We start from the raw sequence: 19,228 nt of genomic DNA, 5'->3' as shown, positions 1-19,228 counted from the left end.
TAACCACTCCCCTGCCAGCCTGATTGATGCCTAACTGCTCCCCTGCCAGCCCGATTGCCCCTAACTGCCCTCTCCTGCCAGCCTGGTCCCCCCCCCAACTGCCCTCCCCTGCAGGCCTGGGTTCCCCCCCAACTGCCCTTCCCTGCAGGCCCAGTTGCCCCCAACTTCCCTCCTCTGCTGGCCTGGTCACCCCTAACTGCCCTCCCCTGCAGGCTTGATCACCCCCAACTGTCCTCCCTTGCAGGCCTGGTTCCTCCCAGCTGCCCTCCCCTGCTGGTCATCTTGTGGCAGCCATCTTTGACCACATGGGGGCAGCCATCTTGTGTGTTGGAGTGACAGTCAATTTTCATATTACTCTTTTATTAGATAGGATGGCATGTGGCTAATGAAAATTTGGGGCAAGAGTGAAAAGAAGAATTGGGGAGTAATAGCAGTTTCTGTCCCATATGCAGGGGTGGGGAACATCCAGCCAGCAGGCCATATAAGGCCCTCGAAATCATTTGGTCTGGCCCTGCCATGGCAACTGCAGGTGGGACTTGAAATTCAATACATCTAGGAGCTTTTTTCATAACAACATAAATTTATATCTGTAATAAAATAGTAATATGCAAATTGACTGTCACTCCAACACACAAGATGGCTGCCCCATGTGGTCAAAGATAGCTGTCCCCATGTGGACACAAGATGGTTGCCACAAGATGGCCTGCAAGTGAGGGCAGTTTGGGGGTGACCAGGCCTGCAGGTGAAGACAGTTGGGGGGGACCCAGGCCAGCAGGGGAGGGCAGTTGGGAGGGTCCAGGCCTGCAGGGAAGGGCAGTTGCGGGGGACCAGTCTGCAGGGAAGGGCAGTTGGGGGGGACCAGGCCTGCAGGGGAGGGCAGTTGGGGGCCACCAGGCCTGCAGGGGAGGGCAGTTTGGGCTGACCAGGCCTGCAGGGGAGGACAGTTAGGGGCAACCAGGCATGCAGGGGAGGGCAGTTGGGGGCAACCAGGCCAGCAGCAGGGGGCAGTTAGGGGCAACCAGCTGGCAAGGGAGGGCAGTTAGGGGTCACCGGGCCAGCAGGGGAGGGCAGTTGGGGGCGACCAGGCCTGCAGGGGAGGACAGTTAGGGGTGACCAGACCGGCAGGGGAGGGCAGTTAGGGGCAATTGGGCCAGCAGGGGAGCAGTTAGGCGTTGATCAGGCTGCCACGGGAGTGATTAGGGGGTGATTAGGCTGGCAGGCAGAAGCGGTTAGGGGCAATCAGGCAGGCAGACAGGCCGGCAAGCGGTTGGGAGCCAGCCATCCTGGATTGTGAGATGGATGTCTGACTCCCGGGCAGTCGGACATCCCTTGAGGGGTCCCAGATTGGAGAGGGTGCAGGCTGGGCTGAGGGACACCCCTCCCCCCTGTGCACGAATTTTATGCACCGTGCCTCTAGTGATGTTATAAATATACAAATGGCCCTTGGCTGAATAAAGGTTCCCCACCCCTGTTTTAGGGAATGTGTGTGTGTGGGGGGCCATCTAAGGAGAGGGAGAATTTATGTTCTTTGAAAGACACAGAACACAGTAATTGTGGAATCTCTAAAGAGATGTGAGTTGTCATTGCTCACATTTCAAAGTATATCGGTCTTTTGAACTGTTCGGTTTTACTTGGCTGCAGAAGGAACATGTTCTTCTCCCTGGCTCTGTTAAGAACACTCACTTCATCTGCCCCTTTCCAACTTTATGATGCTCCCTGAGGACCAGACCTCTACGCAAGATACTGGAAGCAATCACCAACAACTTGCGAGTCAGCAAGATCTTAGGGATAAGCCACATGTGGGACTCAGCCTTTTTGGAGAAGAAAAGAACAAAGAACTATCTTACTTTTTTGTCTTTTGTTGCTTAGAATTCTGATGTAATAGACTAATGAGAATTATATTTTAAATTTTTATTATTTAGTAGTGAATCTTCACATATTCTAGGCCTACTCATCTATAAAGAGCCGGCATCCGTAACATCCAAAACGCCCGAATGGATGACTGAACACCGAGAGTCAGTGCTGCAGTGAGTGCAACCCAGCACTGACTGCCAAAGGGGCTGCGGATCAGGCCCGGAGAGAGTCCCGGAGAGAGAAGCAGGATCTGATCTGCAGCCTCCGTGGCAGCTGTTGATCAGCCCTTGGCTCTCTCTTTCTCTTCGGGCCTCACCAGCAGCTGTGGGAGCTGCTGATCAGCCCTGCCTCTCTGATTAGGCCCAGAGATAGGACCGGAGACGCTGACTGGCATAGAAACCAACCAGTCAGAACCAAATCTGGGTGAACTGTGAGGAGCCAATGGCTGCCTAGGAGGCAGAGCTTTTGATGCTGACTGGCATAGAAACTGACCAGTCGGAACCTAATCTGGGTGAACTGCAAAGGCAGAACCTAAGGTGGGGGCTGAGGAGGGGTTTTAAGGGCAACAGCTGTTTGGTGTAAGGTGTAAGAAAGCGGTTCAATTTTTTAATGACCGGTTTGGCAGTATAGTGCATATGGCTGGCTATTAGTCCAAATATAGGGATCATGTATTTTTGTATGCCAAGAGCATCACCTCCTGCTGAAAAAGCCTCCCTCCCCCCCCCATTTAAGCAATCCTATCCTATATAATCTATCTATACTAATAAAAGGGTAATATGCTAATTAGACCGGGTCGACTGGCCATCTTCCGGACGTCCAACTTCCTTCCGGACAAGCCATGGTGGTGGGGGCCAAGGCAGAGGCAGTTAGGGGCGATCAGGCAGGCAGGCAGGTGAGCGATTGGGAGCCAGCGGTCCCAGATTGCGAGAAGGACACCTCAAGAACAGATATAAATCTTTCGAAGTTAACAGGACCCTTTTCTTGAATGTATATACCCACAATTCTTTGTATTTTTTAATTTTATATTTTAATCTTCACCCGAGGATATTTTTTCATTGATTTTTAGAGACAATAGGAAAGGGGGAGAAACATTGATATAAGAGAGACACATCAGTTGGTTGCCTCCTGCATGCACCTTGACCAGGACTGGGGATGGAGCCCTCAACCGAGTTACGTACCCTTGACCTAACCCGGGACTCTTCAGTACGTAGGCTGACGCTCTATTCACTGAGCCAAACCAGCTAGGCTTCTTCTTCTTCTTTTTTTTTTTTTAAACCCTCACTGGAGGATATGTTTATTGATTTGAGAGAGAGAGGGAAGGAGAGAAAGAGAGAAACATCTATGTGAGAGAAACATTGACTGGTTGTCTCTCGTACGTGCCCTGATCCCGGATTGAACCCGAAACCCAGGAATGTGCCCCAAGCAGGAATCGACGCTCCAACCAACTGAGCAACTGGCCAGGGCACACCCACAATTCTCAGGTTGTAGGGAAGAATGAGAACTTGGGACTGAAGTTAAATGGACCTTGGTAGAAGTGAATGTGCTGCTGAGACTCAGACACTGTGTTTGAAGTCGCTTATCAGCTGCCTTTCCTCGTTTACCAACTGGGGAGGATTGACCTGGTTAATTGTAGGACAGACCAGAGAGAGATGGGAAAAGAGTATCTTGAAGTCAGCTTTTTAGTGGCTGAACAGAATTCAGACCTTCCCTCTCCCCCTCCCAACAAAAGAAAAAAAAGTAGAGCAGCCAGTAAATCCTACGCTTCCTGCTGACAGGATTATTTGCCTGTCCTGATGTGTGACAGCCCAAATCTACACACCCACACACACTCCAACAACAGACATGTGCATCTCTGGGATTTCTTTTTTCTTTTTTGTAACAGATCCATTGAGATATAATTCACATGCCACATAGTTCATCCATTTAAAGAATACATTCAGATTTTTATTTGAGAAAGGAGGAACCAAGATGGCGGCATGGTTAAACAACTAATCTGCTGCCTCGAACAACAATTTCAAAAATACAACTAAAAGATAAAACGTCTACCACCCAGAACCACGGGAAAGCTGGCTGAGTGGAAGATTTACAACTAAGGAGAGAAAGGAGCACAAACGCTGAAAAGCTGAGGTACGGAGGCGCGCGAATCAGGCTGGCGGCGGGCGACTGGGCGCGCGGTTTTTCTTCAACCCGCAGGGAGACAAGCTCCCGATCACTCTGAAACCCAGTTTCTGGGGACTCGCGGGGGACCCAGACACCTATGGGGAAAAGCTGGACTCTCGGCCATCGGGTCAGAAAGTGAGAGTGACTTTTTTGCAGAGGTGCGCCCAGCAATCATTGTTTTACTGCGCTGGAACGCGGGGCAGGGACTTGGAAACGTGGAAAGGCAGAGACGGCTGACGCCAGCCATTGCCGTTGGCCACGCCCCAGCCTAGGGACGCCCTGAGATCCCGCCCCGCCCTGAGGCCCGCCCCGCACATTCTACAAACCTGCCCAGGCTCCACACAGCGGCTTTTGCATATAAATGGCCTGTTCTGTGGCAGCTCAACCAAATTAACTGCAGCTCTGGTCAGACAGCTCCAAAACCGCCCAAGCAAAGGAGGAGAAAACTAGTTCTTGCTGTAGCTCCTGCTGGGGGACACACAGTACACAAGGGTGCACCAAGAGTGTCCACCTCAAGTAACTGGGAGGCTGACCCATTGAACCAATAGGACATCTAGTACACAAAACTACCCTACCAATTCAGGGAAGCAGCGAAATGAGGAGGCAAGGAAACAGATCACAAACCAAAGAAATGGAGGAGAACAAGCGACTGGACATAGAGTTCAAAACCACGGTTATAAGGTTTTTCAAGAATTTCATGGAAAAGGCCGATAAATTCAATGAGACCCTCGAAGATATGAAAAAGGACCAGCTAGAAATTAAACATACACTGACTGAGATAAAAAATATTATACAGAGATCCAACAGCAGACTAGAGGATCGCAAGCATCAACTCAAAGATTTGGAATACAAAGAGGCCAAGGACACTGCTCCAGAGAAGTATGAAGAGAAGAGAATTCAGAAAGTTGAAGATAGTGTAAGAAGCCTCTGGGACAACTTCAAGCGAACCAACATCAGAATTATGGGGGTGCCAGAAGAAGAGAGAGAGCAAGATGCTGAAAACCTATTTGAAGAAAAATTAATGAAAACTTCCCCCACCTGATGAAAGAAATAGACTTACAAGTCCAGGAAGCACACAGAACCCCAAACAAGAGGAATCCAAAGAGGACCACACCAAGACACATCATAATTAAAATGCCAAGGGCAAAAGACAAAGAATCTTACAAGCAGCAAGAGAAAAACAGTTAGTTACCTACAAGGGAGCTCCCATACGATTATCAGCTAATTTCTCAACAGAAACCATGCAGGCCAGACGGGAGTGGCAAGAAATATTCAAAGTGATGAATAGCAGGAACCTACAACCAAGACTACTCTACCCAGCAAAGCTATCATTCAGAATTGAAGGGCAGATAAAGAGCTTCACAGATAAGAAAAAGCTAAAGGAGTTCATAACCACCAAACCAGTATTATATGAAATGCTGAAAGGTATTCTTTAAAAAGAGGAAAAAGAAGAAGAAAGATAAAAATTATGAACAACAAATACATATCTATCAACAAGTGAATCTAAAAGTCAAGTGAATTAAAAATCTGAGGAACAGAATAAACTGGTGAACTTAATAGAATCAGAGGCATAGAATGGGAATGGATTGATAATTCTCAGGGGGAAAGGGGTGTCTGTGTGGGGGGTATGGGAAGAGACTGGACAAAAATCATACACCTATGGATAAGGACAGTGGGGGGGAGGTAAGGGCAGAGGGGGGGGTGGGAACTGGGTGGTGTGAGATATGGGGGGAAAAAGGAGAAACAATTGTAATCTGAACAATAAAGATTCATTAAAAAAAAAAAAGAATACATTGAGTAGTTTTTAGCATGTTCACAGAGTTGTACAACCATCAGTACATCAATTTTAGGAAATTATCACCTGAAAAAGAAACTCCGTACTTCTTAACACCCCTCAATCCCCCTCCTTCTGCCTAGACCTAAGCATCAGCTAATTTGTTTTCTATCTTTATGGATTTGCTTATCCAGATATTTCATATAAATGGAATAATATGTGGTCTTATTTGATTGGCTTCTTTAACTTAACCTAATGTTTTCAAGGTTCATTCATGTGGTAGCATGTATCCTTACTTCATTCTGTTTTTGGATGAATAATATCCAGTGTGAGGATATCTCATTTATCAGTTGATGGATATTTGAGTTGCTCTCACCTTTTGGCTGTTATGAATAATGTTGCTGTAAACATTTATGTACAAGTTTTTAAGTAGACATATTTTCAGTTTTCTTGGATATATACACTCAGTGTATATCCTATATAATAAAAGGCTAATATGCAAATTGTCCCCTCGACCAGGAATTTGACCAGCAGGCAGGCCGGCCAACCGCCCATGTCCTCTCCCCGTCTCCAGGCTAGCTGGACCCCACCCATGCATTAATTCATGCACCGGGCCTCTAATACACACACACACACACACACACACACACTGAGTGGCCAGATTATTACGCGTTCAGAAGTCATAATAATCTGGCCACTCAGTGTATATCTAGGAGGAAAATTACTAGGTCAAATTGAACTATCAGATAACGACTAGTAATGGTGAGCATTGTTTCATATGCTATTGGCCATTTATATATCATCTTTGAAGAAATGTCTGTTGAGATCCTTTGCTCAGTTTTTAATTGAATTGTGTTTTTATTACTGAGTTGTAAGAGTTCTGATGTATGTTTTTTATTAGATATCGCGATAGAGGCCCACAGATAGCCTACTTCAACTGTAGCTGACCGTAATAATTTTCACTCTGCACTGGAGTAGCTAAAAAACTGAACAAAGCGTATAAACCATCAATATTAATTTCTGCAGCAGCTCAAGATACAAAGAAACAAGTCAGATAATACCCAGACAAAAGGGGAAGAGTCAAGGAGTATCCACCCACTCTGTTACTCAGAACATTTCTAGACCTACTCCTATTACTAAATGGGAACCACAGAGTTTAAAGCACAAAGAAGGTGCAGAGTTCTTTCATCATCATTTAGGGCCTGTGTAAAAATACTACCATGAAGAAAATCAATAAGAAAATGGAGGTAAATTCACTTTGGAAAAATGGATCCAGGAAATACAAGAACATGCTATATAAAATTGCTCTCTCAAATGAAAGCATTTAAAGAAAAATGAGTAAGATTAACAGAGAGCTGAGAGAAAGAAGAGAGAGGGAAGGAAGGGAGGAAAGGAGGAAGGGAGGAAGGGAGAAAGGGAGAGTAGGATGGATCTAATGATTATAGTGTTTCAAACTACATTAGAAGTAGCCAGGAGTAGAACTTGGAGGATAGGCTTGAGGAAAATCGCCCATGAGAGCAAGTGAAAAGAAAAATCTGGAAGATAGACAGTAGAAAGTCAATAAATGATTTTTTCAAAAACTAGAATAGAAAAAAAAAGGGAACAAATGTTAGGAAAATATATAATAAGAGAAAGTTTACTAGTGTGAAGAAGAAAACCTAAATTTGCAGTTCAAAGTATGTGAGTTTATTTAGCAATCCCCATTATTGAATATTGGGTTGCTTTTTGCTTTTTGTAATAAATAGCCAGAAGGCTTTGTCTTCATTTCTTATTATTTGAGGATAGATTCTTCAGAGTCAGATTATTGAGACAGAGACTGTGAATATTATAAGTTATGCATTGTCCAAAAGATTTTACAGAAAAAAATGTCATCCCCTTGTTTTAATTTACACTTACTTTATTAGTAGTGAGAGTGAACGTGGTTTTTCATGTGAATTGTCTTTTACCTTCGAGTTTTTAGTTAATGTGCTTTGCCTTTTTCTTTTTGGTTTTCCTATCTGTTGTGTTTATGGTAAAATTTTTCTTCAGTTTGTTGCTTTTCTTTTATAAAATTATTTTTATACAGGTATTTTGAGTGTTTTATCTAATTTATTTACTTTTTTCTATTAGCATTTTGTGGATAGTTCTTCCTTGCTGAGTAACCAGTTAAATAAATATTTCCTCCTAGTATTTTATGGTTCACATTTAAGTAAGTAATTCATTTGTAGTTCATTTTGTTTTTTTTGTATGTAGCACAGGTCTGAGTTTTATTCTTTTTACAAGTAGGCAATATTTTCAGAAACTTCTGTAGATTACCTTTTCCTATTAGGTGGCAACATTACATTTTTCATAAATTTTAAAATTATTTTTGTCTTTTTATTTTATTTAAAAGTTGACTGTGTTCTGATACATTAACTTTTCTTAAATTTTAGAACAAGGACAATTTATCTTCCGTTATTACTGACCTCAACATAATAATGGAGTCCACTGCATATTCAGAATTAAGTGAATTTGTATCTAGGTAAGATAATTTACAAATTTTTTTTTTTAGGGATTGTTTTCACTCTATAGTTTTGAGTTTACCTTTTCTCCCTTCTTGATAAATAAATATCAAAATAAATCTGAAAGTATGACACCATTTTATGGGTTATATTTAATCCTATGTTCTTTATGTCTATTATTCTTTGATTCAATAAAAATTCATTGTGCATTTACTCTGTGCTAGGCATTAAAATTAAATTCTGAGCAAAACTAGATGTAAGCCTTAATCCTCATGGAATTTGTAGCCTAGTGGAAAAGTCGAGTATTAAGTAGTCACAGAAATAAATCTAAAATTGTGTCTGTGCTAAATGTTATAATGAAGAGTTGCATAGTGCTGTTGAAGCATACATCATGAATTTAACTTCCAGGGAGAACATGGCATGATTTTCTGAAACTTGAGCTTACATCTGAAAACTGAATAGGCATAAACAGGTGTTCAGCAGAATAGCTTGTGCATAGGCACTGTATTAGGAGGGATCATGGCATCTGTGAGCAGCTGGCAGGAGGCACGAGTGACTAGAGAAGGGAAGGCAAGGGAGTGTGGTATAAGATGAAGCTAGTGAAGTAATGGAGTTGGTGTAGGGAGTTTGATCACAAGTCCCACCCAATGTGAAGCTTTTAAAAAATATATATATATATATATATATATATATATATATATATATTTTTTATTGATTTCAGAGAGGAAGGGAGAAAGAGATAGAAACATCAATGATGAGAGAGAATCATTGACCAGCTGCCTCCTGCACACCCCCCACTGGGGATAGGGCCCACAACCTGGGCATGTGCCCCTGACCGGAATCGAACCTGGGACCCTTCATTTGGCAGGCTGACGCTGGATCCACTGAGCCAAACCAGCCAGGGCAATGTGAAGCTTTTGAAAGGTTTTAAGCAGAGCCTAAGGAAGGCAGAAGTGCAACACCCTTTCTATAAAGAATTACTAGAGGCCCAGTGTGCACGAAATCGTGTGCAGGTAGCTCACTTCCACTTGCCTCAGCTGGCCGCCCTGCCCATTGCCGCTCGTAGCACGTAGTCCTCTGCCACTGGTAGCTCGCTGCCGCTGCTCTCTTCCGCTCGTAGCTCTCTGCTGCTTGTTGCTCACTGCCCCGCCCTTCACCGTCCTCCTCCGCTAGTAGCTCTCTGCCACTAGTAGCTCACGCCCGGCTCCGCCTGCCACAAGAGCCGATGCTCGTTTGGTCGTGATGGTGTTACGGTGTTAGGGCCACTGGCTTTTTATATATATAGATTATTCTGGGTGCTGCAGGGAGAATGGATTGAAGGGGTGCAATAGTAGATGCAGGAGGGTAAATGACTGTCCAGTAAGACGTTCATGCAACAGAGGTTTGTAGTTTGGACTAGAATGATGGTACTTGAGGTAGAGAGCTGGATGGATTGGGAGATATTTAGGAAGCACAATTAAATGGGCGTGGTGTTGTTGAATAAGAGGGGTCAGGAGTCACTGACAGGGAATAGCTTCTTGATGCTGATTGCATTTGATGAGATAGGGAGAGTTGGAAGAAGACCAAATCAGGTGAGACTAACTTCAGTTTGGACATGTTGGACTTGAGTGCCTGTGAAACACTGAAGTAAAATATGACATAGGCAGCTCAGAAACTGTAGAGGTCGGAGATAGAACACTGGAGTTATCTGCCAATGACTATACATGAAAGCCTTGAGAAGGAATGAGATCGCCTGTGAAAAAATGTAAAGTGAAACTAGGAAAAGGACTGGAACTGAACCATGAGGAATTCTAAAATGTACTGCTGAATGACAGAGCAGGAGCTTGCAAAGGATTAGGAAAGGAACTATTTGAGAGGTGAGAGGAAAACCAGGAACGTGTTGTTGAACATTGACAACTAGGTTGGCAGTTTTTCTTTCACATCTTTAAAGATGTCCTTCCAACGTCCTCTGGATTGTATAGGTTGTGTCAAGATGTCTATTATATTGTTATTTTGTGCATGTGTTTTTTGGGCTGCCTTTAAACTTTTATCTTAATTTTTCTCTTCTATAGCTTGTGCTATATCTAGGGTATAATTGTGTGAAAATCTCTCACCACATTTTTGGAAATACTTTTTCCTCATGTTCTCTATTCTTCAACCTCACTTATATGTTAGACAATTTGAGATACTTTCGCACTGTTTGGATGTTCTGTTCTGTCTTTCTTTTTTTTTCCTTTACATTACAGTTTGGATAATTTCTGTTACCCTATCTTCAAATGTACAGAGTCTTTCCTCATTTAAGCAGTTAACAGCCACGCCTCGAAAACAGGTCCACTACTTGCGTGTATAGATGCTAATGGTGTACAGAGGGTTAAAGTCGAGTCTACCAATAAGCTCACTGAAAGAATTCTTCAGCTCTAATGTAATTTTTTTTATTTCTGCCATTTTCTTTTTTTAAATATGTTTTTATTGATTTCAGAGAGGAAGGAGGAGCAGGAGAGAGAGAGAAACATCAATGATGAGAGAGAATCATTAAGAGAGAATCATAGCTGACCCCTACTGGCAGTTGAGCCCACAACCCTGGCATGTGCCCTGACTGGGAATCGAACCCTGATCTCCTGGTTCATAGGTCGACACTCAACCACGGAGCCATGCCAGTTGGGCTCTAGCATTTTTACTTGATTATTAATTTCTCTTTCTGCTGAAATTCCCCATTTGTTCATGGATGCTGTCCAACTATTCTACCAGATCTCGTAAACATTAATTATCACTAGAGGCCCGATGCATGAAATTTGTGCATGGGAGGGTGGTGTCCCTCAGCCTGGCCTGCACCCTCTCCAGTCTGGGACCCCTTGTGGGATGTCGGACTGCCGGTTTTGGGATTGGGCCTAAACCAGCAGTCAGACATCCCTCTCACAATGTGGGACCACTGGCTCCTAACTGCTCGCCTGCCTCATTGCCCCTAACCGCTTCTGCCTGCCATCCTGATCGCCCCCTAACTGCTCCCCTGCCAGCCTGATTGATGCCTAACTGCTCCCCTGCCGGCCTGATTGACCTCAATTGCCCTTCCCTGCAGGCCTGATCCCCCCCAACTGCCCTCCCCTGCTGACCTGATTGCCTCCAGCTGCCCTCCCCTGCCAGACAGATCGCCTCCTCTGCTGGGACCTGCCTCTTCCGCGCGAGGCTGCGGAGACGCCGGGACTGGCCTCCTCCGCACCACACGGAGCTGTGGGACCCCTGGGCCCCCAGGACTCCGGGCCTCACCTCCGCTGTATGTGCGACCATCTTATGGCGGCCATCTTGTGGCGACACCCACGAGGGCGCAAGCACCACCTAGATTTTTGTTAGTATAGATTACAGTCAGAGCTCAGTTCTCGAATGCCTCCCATCTTGAACAGTTTAATTCTCGACCAACTTGTTCATGGAAAAAAGGTCTTAATTTCAGTTCTTGACCTGACAATGCTTTGATGCTGATACAGCTTATTAAAAAGTGTCTCTCAGGCCACAAAGAAAGGAGAGAATGCACAAGTGTGACCTCAGCTTGTTAACATCTCAGGAAATAGTGATGTGAGTCTTTTTGTGTGTGTTTTTTCCTTTTGTTGCTGGCAAATGGATGATTAGCACAATTTTAAAACATAAAGAAGCCATGAGGAATGGTGATTTTGCTAAAGGTGTGAAAGTGTTCATGAAACAATGATAACAGGCCATTGAAGAGGTAGAAAAATTGTTGATTTGGATAATGCAAAACAAGTTAGCCTGTGACAGCATTTCAGCAGCCGTGATAGGTGAGAAATCGAAGATGCTGCACGCTGACCTAAAAGAACCCTGGACCCAGTGCTGGAAGGGGGTTGTTTTGTTGTTGGCGGCTGCAATGGCACCAGGGAGCAAGCCGAACCTGAGTTCAGCAACCTCAGTACTTGGGTTCCGGCTAGGAAAGCATTCAGAGCTAAGACCCAACTGTAAGAGAACATGTATTTGGTCAATCACATAAGTAGAAGGAATTCCTAGAAGAAGTGGGCTTAGGAAACAAGTTCAGAGGCAAAGGAAGGGCCTTGGAGCTTGGAGTGGGAAGCCAATGGTAACTGCCTGGGGCTGGGCGGGGGGAAGGGAAAGGGAAAGATGGGTATGCTACAGAGAGGGGCCGCTTCCTGAGGGTTTTAAGGGTGGAGATTTTAGGGAATCCCCAGGGGAAGATCTTAATAGAATATTCAGTGCATTGCAAGTGTGTCCTTTCAGGGTTGTGGTCTCCACTGATTGATTGGTGGGTAGCGCCTGGGCCAGGGGTCATTATTCAATGCAGCTGGTCCTGAGGTCAGCCATGGGGTCGGTGGTCTGGTTTTTCTGCTTTTCTGGATCTGGAGCTGAAATACAACTGAGGCCTAAATGTTATGTCTGGGGAGGAAAGGTCAGGGGTCCAAACCTCATGACCAGCAATACGCTAAGGGAGGAAAGGTCACCCTGGGGTGACCTTCTGTAACTGACCCATCTTCCTTGCTCTGCGCATGTCTGTCTAACAGCCTGCCACAACTTAAGGCCAGAAGTTTTTGCCTATGTCCCTCTTTCCGAAGCAGTGCATCTTTGTCTTGGTAGCAGTACTTGACCGCCCCTCTCCCATAGTCACATGGATTTGACTTCTGTTCCTCCCTCAGAAGTAAGGGGCTTTCCCCCATTGCTTTACTGCCTTTTCCTCAATGGGTTAGGGTTTTTGCTTCCCACTATAGAAGAGTTCTGTAGAAGAGTTCTGGCTTCATCTTGTACTCGAGCAGCAGCTGTTCGCCTCTTCATGCCTGTGCCATTAGGGGGAGCTCTCTCCCAGTTGCTACCATGACTCCAGTCTTTCTGATGGAGTCCTGCTGTGTTTTGGGTTCCCATCTGTTCTAAATGGTACTCTAGTCCACAGGTTGAGAACCGCTAGCAGAGTCGCCTAGGACCATCGGAAAACACAGATATTTACATTACGATTCATTAACAGTAGCAAAATTACAGTTATGAAGTAGCAACAAAAATAATTTTGTGGTTGGGCTCACCACAACGTGAGAAACTGTATTAAAGGGTCGCGGCATTAGAAAGGTTGAGAACCACTGTACTAGAGGGTAGGGTCCCCTAGGCCTAACCTGCCATCAGGGCCATATCCACCTCCCCACAAAGCCAATGACACTCCGTGGACGTTGCCGGAGCTGCTGCAGGACCCAGAAGTCCTGCCCGCTGCGGCCGCCATGGGACCGAGAAGTCCCAGTCACCCGGGACCCATCAATGCACCTCCTGCTGAGTCACGCCTTTTATGATATAGACTACAGGCCCGGTGTACGAAATTCGTGCATGGTGATGGGGGGGTGTCCCTCAGCCCAGCCTGCACCCTCTCCAATCTGGGATCCCAGTGGGATCGGGCCTAAACAGGCAGTTGGACATCCCTCTCACAATCCAGGATTGCCGGCTCCCAACTGCTCGTCTGCCTGCCTGCCTGATTGCCCCTAACCGCTTCTGCCTGCCAGCCTGATCACCACCTAACCACTCCCCTGACAGCCTGATCGACACCTAACTGCTCCCCTGCCAGCCCGATTGACCCTAACTGTCCTCCCCTGCCAGCCTGGTCGCCCCTAACTGCCCTCCCTTGCCAGCCTGGTCACCCCCAACTGCCCTCCCCTGCCGGCCCGATTGCCCCAAACTGCCCTCCCCTGTCAGCCTGGTCACCTCTAACTGCCCTCCCCTGCTGGCCTGGTTGCCCCTAACTGTCCTCCCCTGCCGGCCTGGTAGCCCCTAACTGTTCTTCCCTGTAGCTTGGTCACCCCCAACTGCCCTCCCCTGCTGGCCCGGTCACCTCTAACTGCCCTCCCTTGCCAGCCTTGTCTCCCCTAACTACCCTCCCCTGCAGGCCTTGTCACCCCCAGCTGCCCTCCCCTGCAGGCCTGGTCCCCACTAACTGCCCTCCTTTGCAGGCCTGGTCCCTCCCAACTGCCGTCCCCTGCTGACCATCTTGTGGCAGCAATCTTTGACCACATGGGGGTAGACATCTTGTGCGTTGGAGTGATGGTCAATTTGCATATTAGGCTTTTATTATATAGGATATTTATTTTAAAAAAAACATATTTTATTGATTTTCTTACAGAGAGGAAGGGAGAGGGATAGAGTGTTAGAAACATCAATGAGAGAGAAACATCGATCAGCTGCCTCCTGCACACCCCTTACTGGGGATGTGCCCGCAACCAAGGTACATGCCCTTGACCGGAATCGAACCTGGGACCCTCAGTCCGCAGGCCGACGCTCTGTCCACTGAGCCAAACCAGTCAGGGCTATATAGGATATTTCTTGCTCAGTCTGTGGAGGACAGTTTGGGACAGTTAGGGCAGTTAGGGACAGATACTTTATTACCATACTAGTCTTCATTTCTCTGCTTCTCCGTCTCTGATGACATAAATGTAAAACTTCTTGGTATTGTCCCACGTGTTCCTTTTCTTTTTCTTCAGATTGGCTGGTTTCTGTGTACTCACCACACAATAAAGATATTGCACAGTTCCATCCACACAACCAACCTCTCAGGTTCTCCCTTTATAGTCACACCCTCCCCTAACGCTTCGTGCCTGGCAAAACCTGCTCTGATCTTCATCAGTCCAGCTTTGCTGTTTACAAAATGTCAAGTAAATGAAATCCCAGTGGGTAACCTTTTGAGACTGGCTTCTTTACTTAGTACAGTGGCTTTGAGATTCATCCATGTTTTCACCTCCAAGTAAGGTCCATTGTTTGGACACTAGTTTGTTTATTCACTTACCCTTGGAGAACATTTGGATTCTCGCCAGTTTTGGTGATTATGAACAGAGCTGCTGTAAACATTCATTGAGGTTTTTGTGTGTGTAAGGTTTCTTTCTCTAGAGAAAAGAACCAAAAGTGGGATTGCTGGGTCATGTGATAGGATATGTTTAAATTTATAATAAACCGACAAACTTTATCAGAGCAACCATACTATTTTACAGTCCTTTCCCACCAGCAATATGTGGAAGTGATTGATAATATTTGAGTGCATTATCTTCTGTTAATCACCTGAATTGGGCCTAATATTTCTAGGAGTTTGTTTTTGAAATAAAGGTTTAGAATTTTTATTCTAAAGTTCTCTGTTTTGCTATATTACTGAGAAGGAGACAGTTGGGTTTATTTTGTTCCTGGCTAGTGGAAATGGAAATGTGTCACTGCCAACATTTTGTGAAAGAAACCCCTATCATCTGGTTTGCATTAGTAAAGTTTGGACTGTGCTTCGGAAGAATAGATAAATTACAATCATTCTTTACAGCTATAACACACACACACACTTCTTTCTTAAATGGGAAGCTATATATGCCGTAATGGAGTACCCTTTATGGAGATGCTAATGTGTTGAAGGAATTGTGACTTAGTCCACTTTTAAATAAAGTTCTTTTAAAAAATTATGTCACAGAACAGTCTCTTTTCTCTTTCCTTCTCTCTGAGTGCCTGTAAGTGCGTATGTATTTACGCTTGGCCATTGTAATGTTTATCAGATGTTTTTCTCTGCTCACTCCCTCACTGCATGAACAGGTGCTTAATTGGCAACCTTGTTTGATGGAGATTAAAATATCATGTCACTTTCACCTGCAAGCTCCAATGAAGTAACTGCTGCTCATTATAGGCCTGTATTCTTTGGAGAGTCATTTGTTCACTCAGATGTTAAAAAGGTATTTGTAATAGATATTGGAGTAAGTTTTAACACTTAATCTCAAGTGTTTCCTACAAAATTTATGTGTATGTAGCTGTGTGTTAACTTATTTTCTTTTTTGTTTTCTTGGTGTCTCCTTTGGTCATTTGTCACTTTGTTTCCATTTCCTGCTTTCTTTTGGATTATTTATATACTAGATGCCCAGTGCACGAATTCGTGCACTGGTGGGGTCGGGCCGGCTTGGCCCCAATCAGGATGGATCAGGGCCGGGCCTGTCAGGAGGAGGAGATGACAGGAGGTTGGCTGTCGGTCCCCGCCTCTGATTGGGGTGGAGAGACTGATCAGGGGTCAGCGCCAGGGGAGGGGCCGTGGGAGGTTGGCCTGCCAGCCCCATCCCCAATTGTTATTGGGGGGGCTGATCAGGGGTGGAACTAGCTGGAGGGAGGGGCCATAGGCTGATCGGGGTGGTGGGGCTGATTGGGGGTGGGTTCGGCCATGGGGATGGGCTCTGGGTGGTGGGCCAGCTGTCCCTGTCCCAGAATGGGGGGGGGGCAATCGGGGGCAGCAGCCTGGGGAGGAGCCATGGGTGGTTGGCCAGCTGGCCCTGCCCCTGATTGAAGTGGGGGGCCCGATTGAGAGCGGAGCTGTGGGCTGATTGGGGTGGTGGGGGCCCATCGGGGGTGGGGCAGGCTGGGAGGAGGGGCTGCAGGCAGTTGTCTGGCTGGCCCCACTCCCAATTGGAGTATGGGGGGTGATCAGGGGTGGGGTCAGCTGGGGGGAGGGGTGCACGAGGTTGGCCGGCCGGCCCTGCCTCCTATTGGGGAGGGGGGGCAATCAGGGGCAGGGCCAGCCAGGGGGAGGGGCTGCAGGGGGGGTTGGCCAGCCGCCCTACCCTTGATTGGGGTGGGAGAGGCTGATCAGGGGTGGGGCTGGCAGCAGGGAGGGGCTGCGTGAGGTTGGCTAGCCGGCCCCACCCCTCGATCGGCCGGTTCGCTGGCTGCAGTGGGCGTCATAGTGACTGGTCGTTTCAGTCATTATGCCGTTCCAGTTGCAGGCTTTTTATATATATAGATCTTTTAGTATTCTGTTTTAATTTATCCACTGATCTTTTTTTTGTTTTGGTCCTATCTATTTGTATGTCCTTTTAGTTAGCTGCTAGAGGGATTGCAACATTCATAACCTAATTTTAAACAGTTTTCTTAGGTTTAATACTTTGCCACTCCAAGTTTAGTCTGGAAGCCTTATAACTATAGGCCCTTTCCCTCCCTGCTTCAAATTGTAGTTTTCCTAGGAATTACAATGATGTGTGTGCACTGGAAACCTGATAAGATAATGTTAGAATTTTTACTTTTGACCATCATACGTAAATTAATAAGCTTAAGTGAAAAGTGATAGTTTGTTATATTTACCCAGATTTTAAAAATTAAGTAGTCTGTGTGGAGATACTTTATTACCACACTAGTCTTCATTAAAATTTTTGCCTAGATTTAGCATCTCGTGATGATTTTTGTTTGGTTTGCTATTTACTGTGATGGTTGCAAAATGATAAATTTTCAACTCTAACAATTCCTGTACATTTTTCAATAGGCATTAGGCCTTGTAATTAATAAATCTCTTTTCTCTCCTGTGTGTGTGTGTGTGTGTGTGTGTGTGTATACATAAGTATTTAGTATAGATTTGATTTCACTCATTCTTATTTTTTTAATGATTTATAATTCCTTATTCTTCTTGTTATTTTGTTGCTCAAATTATCTTAGACTTGATCAGTGAAAAATCCTTTCGGTTGGCTCCTGAATTTGAGTGATATATTCTCATCATAGTTTTTAGCACTTCCTTATATTCTGGCATAAAAAATTTTCCAGGCTCACACTATACCTCTCCTACCTCAATAAGTAAATCCTCCTATATAATAAAGAGGTAATATGCAAATTGACCATCACTCCAACACACAAGATGGCCACCCCCATGTGGTCAAAGATGGCTGCCCCCATGTGGACACAAGATGGCTGCCCCAAGATGGCCAGCAGGGGAGGGCAGTTGTGGGCGATTAGACCTACAGGGGAGGGCAGTTAGGGGTGACCCACAAGTTGAGAACCGCTAGCAGGGTCGCCTAAGACCATCGGAAAACACAGATATTTACATTACGATTCATAACAGTAGCAAAATTACAGTTATGAAGTAGCAACGAAAATAATTTTATGGTTGGGGGTCACCACAACATGAGGCACTGTGTTAAAGGGTGAGGCATTAGAAAGGTTGAGAATCACTGCTCTAGGCCCATCCCTGTTGTTGCAAAAGGTAAAATTTTATTCTTTTTTTATATTAGAGTAACAGTCCATTGTATCTATGTACCACATCTTTATCTAATCCTCTATTGATGAACACTAAGGTTTTTTTTTTTTTTTTTTTCACATACTGGCTATAGTAAATAATGCTGCAGTGAACATAAGGGTGCATATATCTTTGTGAATAAATTTTTTCAAAATTTTCAGGTGGATACCCAGAAGAGGGGTTGCTGGGTCATATGGTAACTCTGCTCTTAATTATCTGAGGAACCTCCATACTGTTTTCCATAGTGGCTTGTACCAGTTTACATTCCCTCCAGCAGTGAGTGAGGGTTCCCTTTTCTTCACATCCTCTCCAACACTTGATATTGCTTGCCTTTCTGACAGGAGAGTGGTCGCTTCTCATTGTAGTTTTAATTTACATTTCCCTAATAACTAGTGAAGTTGTACATCTTCATATATCTGTTGGCCATTTGTATGTTTTCTTGGGAGAACTATCTTTTAGGCCCTCTACCTATTTTTTTTACTTGAATGTGTGTGTGCGTGTGTTTGTGTTTGTGTGTGTGTTGTGTGTGTTCAGTTGTATGAGTTCTTTACTTGCTTTGGATGTTAAATATATAATATCCGCTTATTGGAGTTGTTGTTTGCAAATATTTTCTCCATTTTGATTAGTTGCCTTAGTGTTTTGTTGACAGTTTCTTTTGCTGTGTCCAAGCTTTTTAGTTTGATATAGACCCTTTCATTTATTTTTGCTTTTGCCTCCCTTGACTGTAAGGTCAAATTTATAAAATCCTCACAAGTCAAGGGAGGTAAAAAGCAAAAATATTTAAGACCAAGTTCCATGATTTTAGTACCAGTGGTTTTTGTTTTTTTAATGTAATTTATTGTTTCAGGTGTTATATTTAGGTCTTTGATTCATTTTGAGTTAATTTTTGTATGTGGGTACAAAGTGTAGCCTGGTTTCATTCCTTTTTATGCAGCTTTCCAATTTTCCCAGCACCATTTATTAAAGAGCCTTTCTGTTTTTCGTTGT

The 19,228-nt window shown here is 44.9% G+C and overlaps 1 protein-coding gene across 3 annotated transcripts in view; it reads left to right on the top strand.

The window, feature by feature from the left end:
- The window catches only part of CENPP (centromere protein P), a 316,284-nt gene that overhangs the window by 23,292 nt on the left and 273,764 nt on the right, over positions 1-19,228 (top strand). For all 3 annotated transcript variants that reach the window (XM_079791365.1, XM_079791364.1, XM_079791363.1), the window contains exon 4: positions 8,200-8,288. In XM_079791365.1, the coding sequence (XP_079647491.1) occupies positions 8,200-8,288 (89 nt within the window). The remainder of the gene's footprint in view (positions 1-8,199; positions 8,289-19,228) is intronic.

The sequence above is a fragment of the Cnephaeus nilssonii genome, assembly GCF_951640355.1.
Source record: "Cnephaeus nilssonii genome assembly, chromosome: 14".
Classification (NCBI taxonomy): Eukaryota; Metazoa; Chordata; class Mammalia; order Chiroptera; family Vespertilionidae; genus Cnephaeus; species Cnephaeus nilssonii.
Note: the sequence above shows the minus strand (reverse complement) of the source record. Positions and strands in the feature narration are given on the sequence as shown.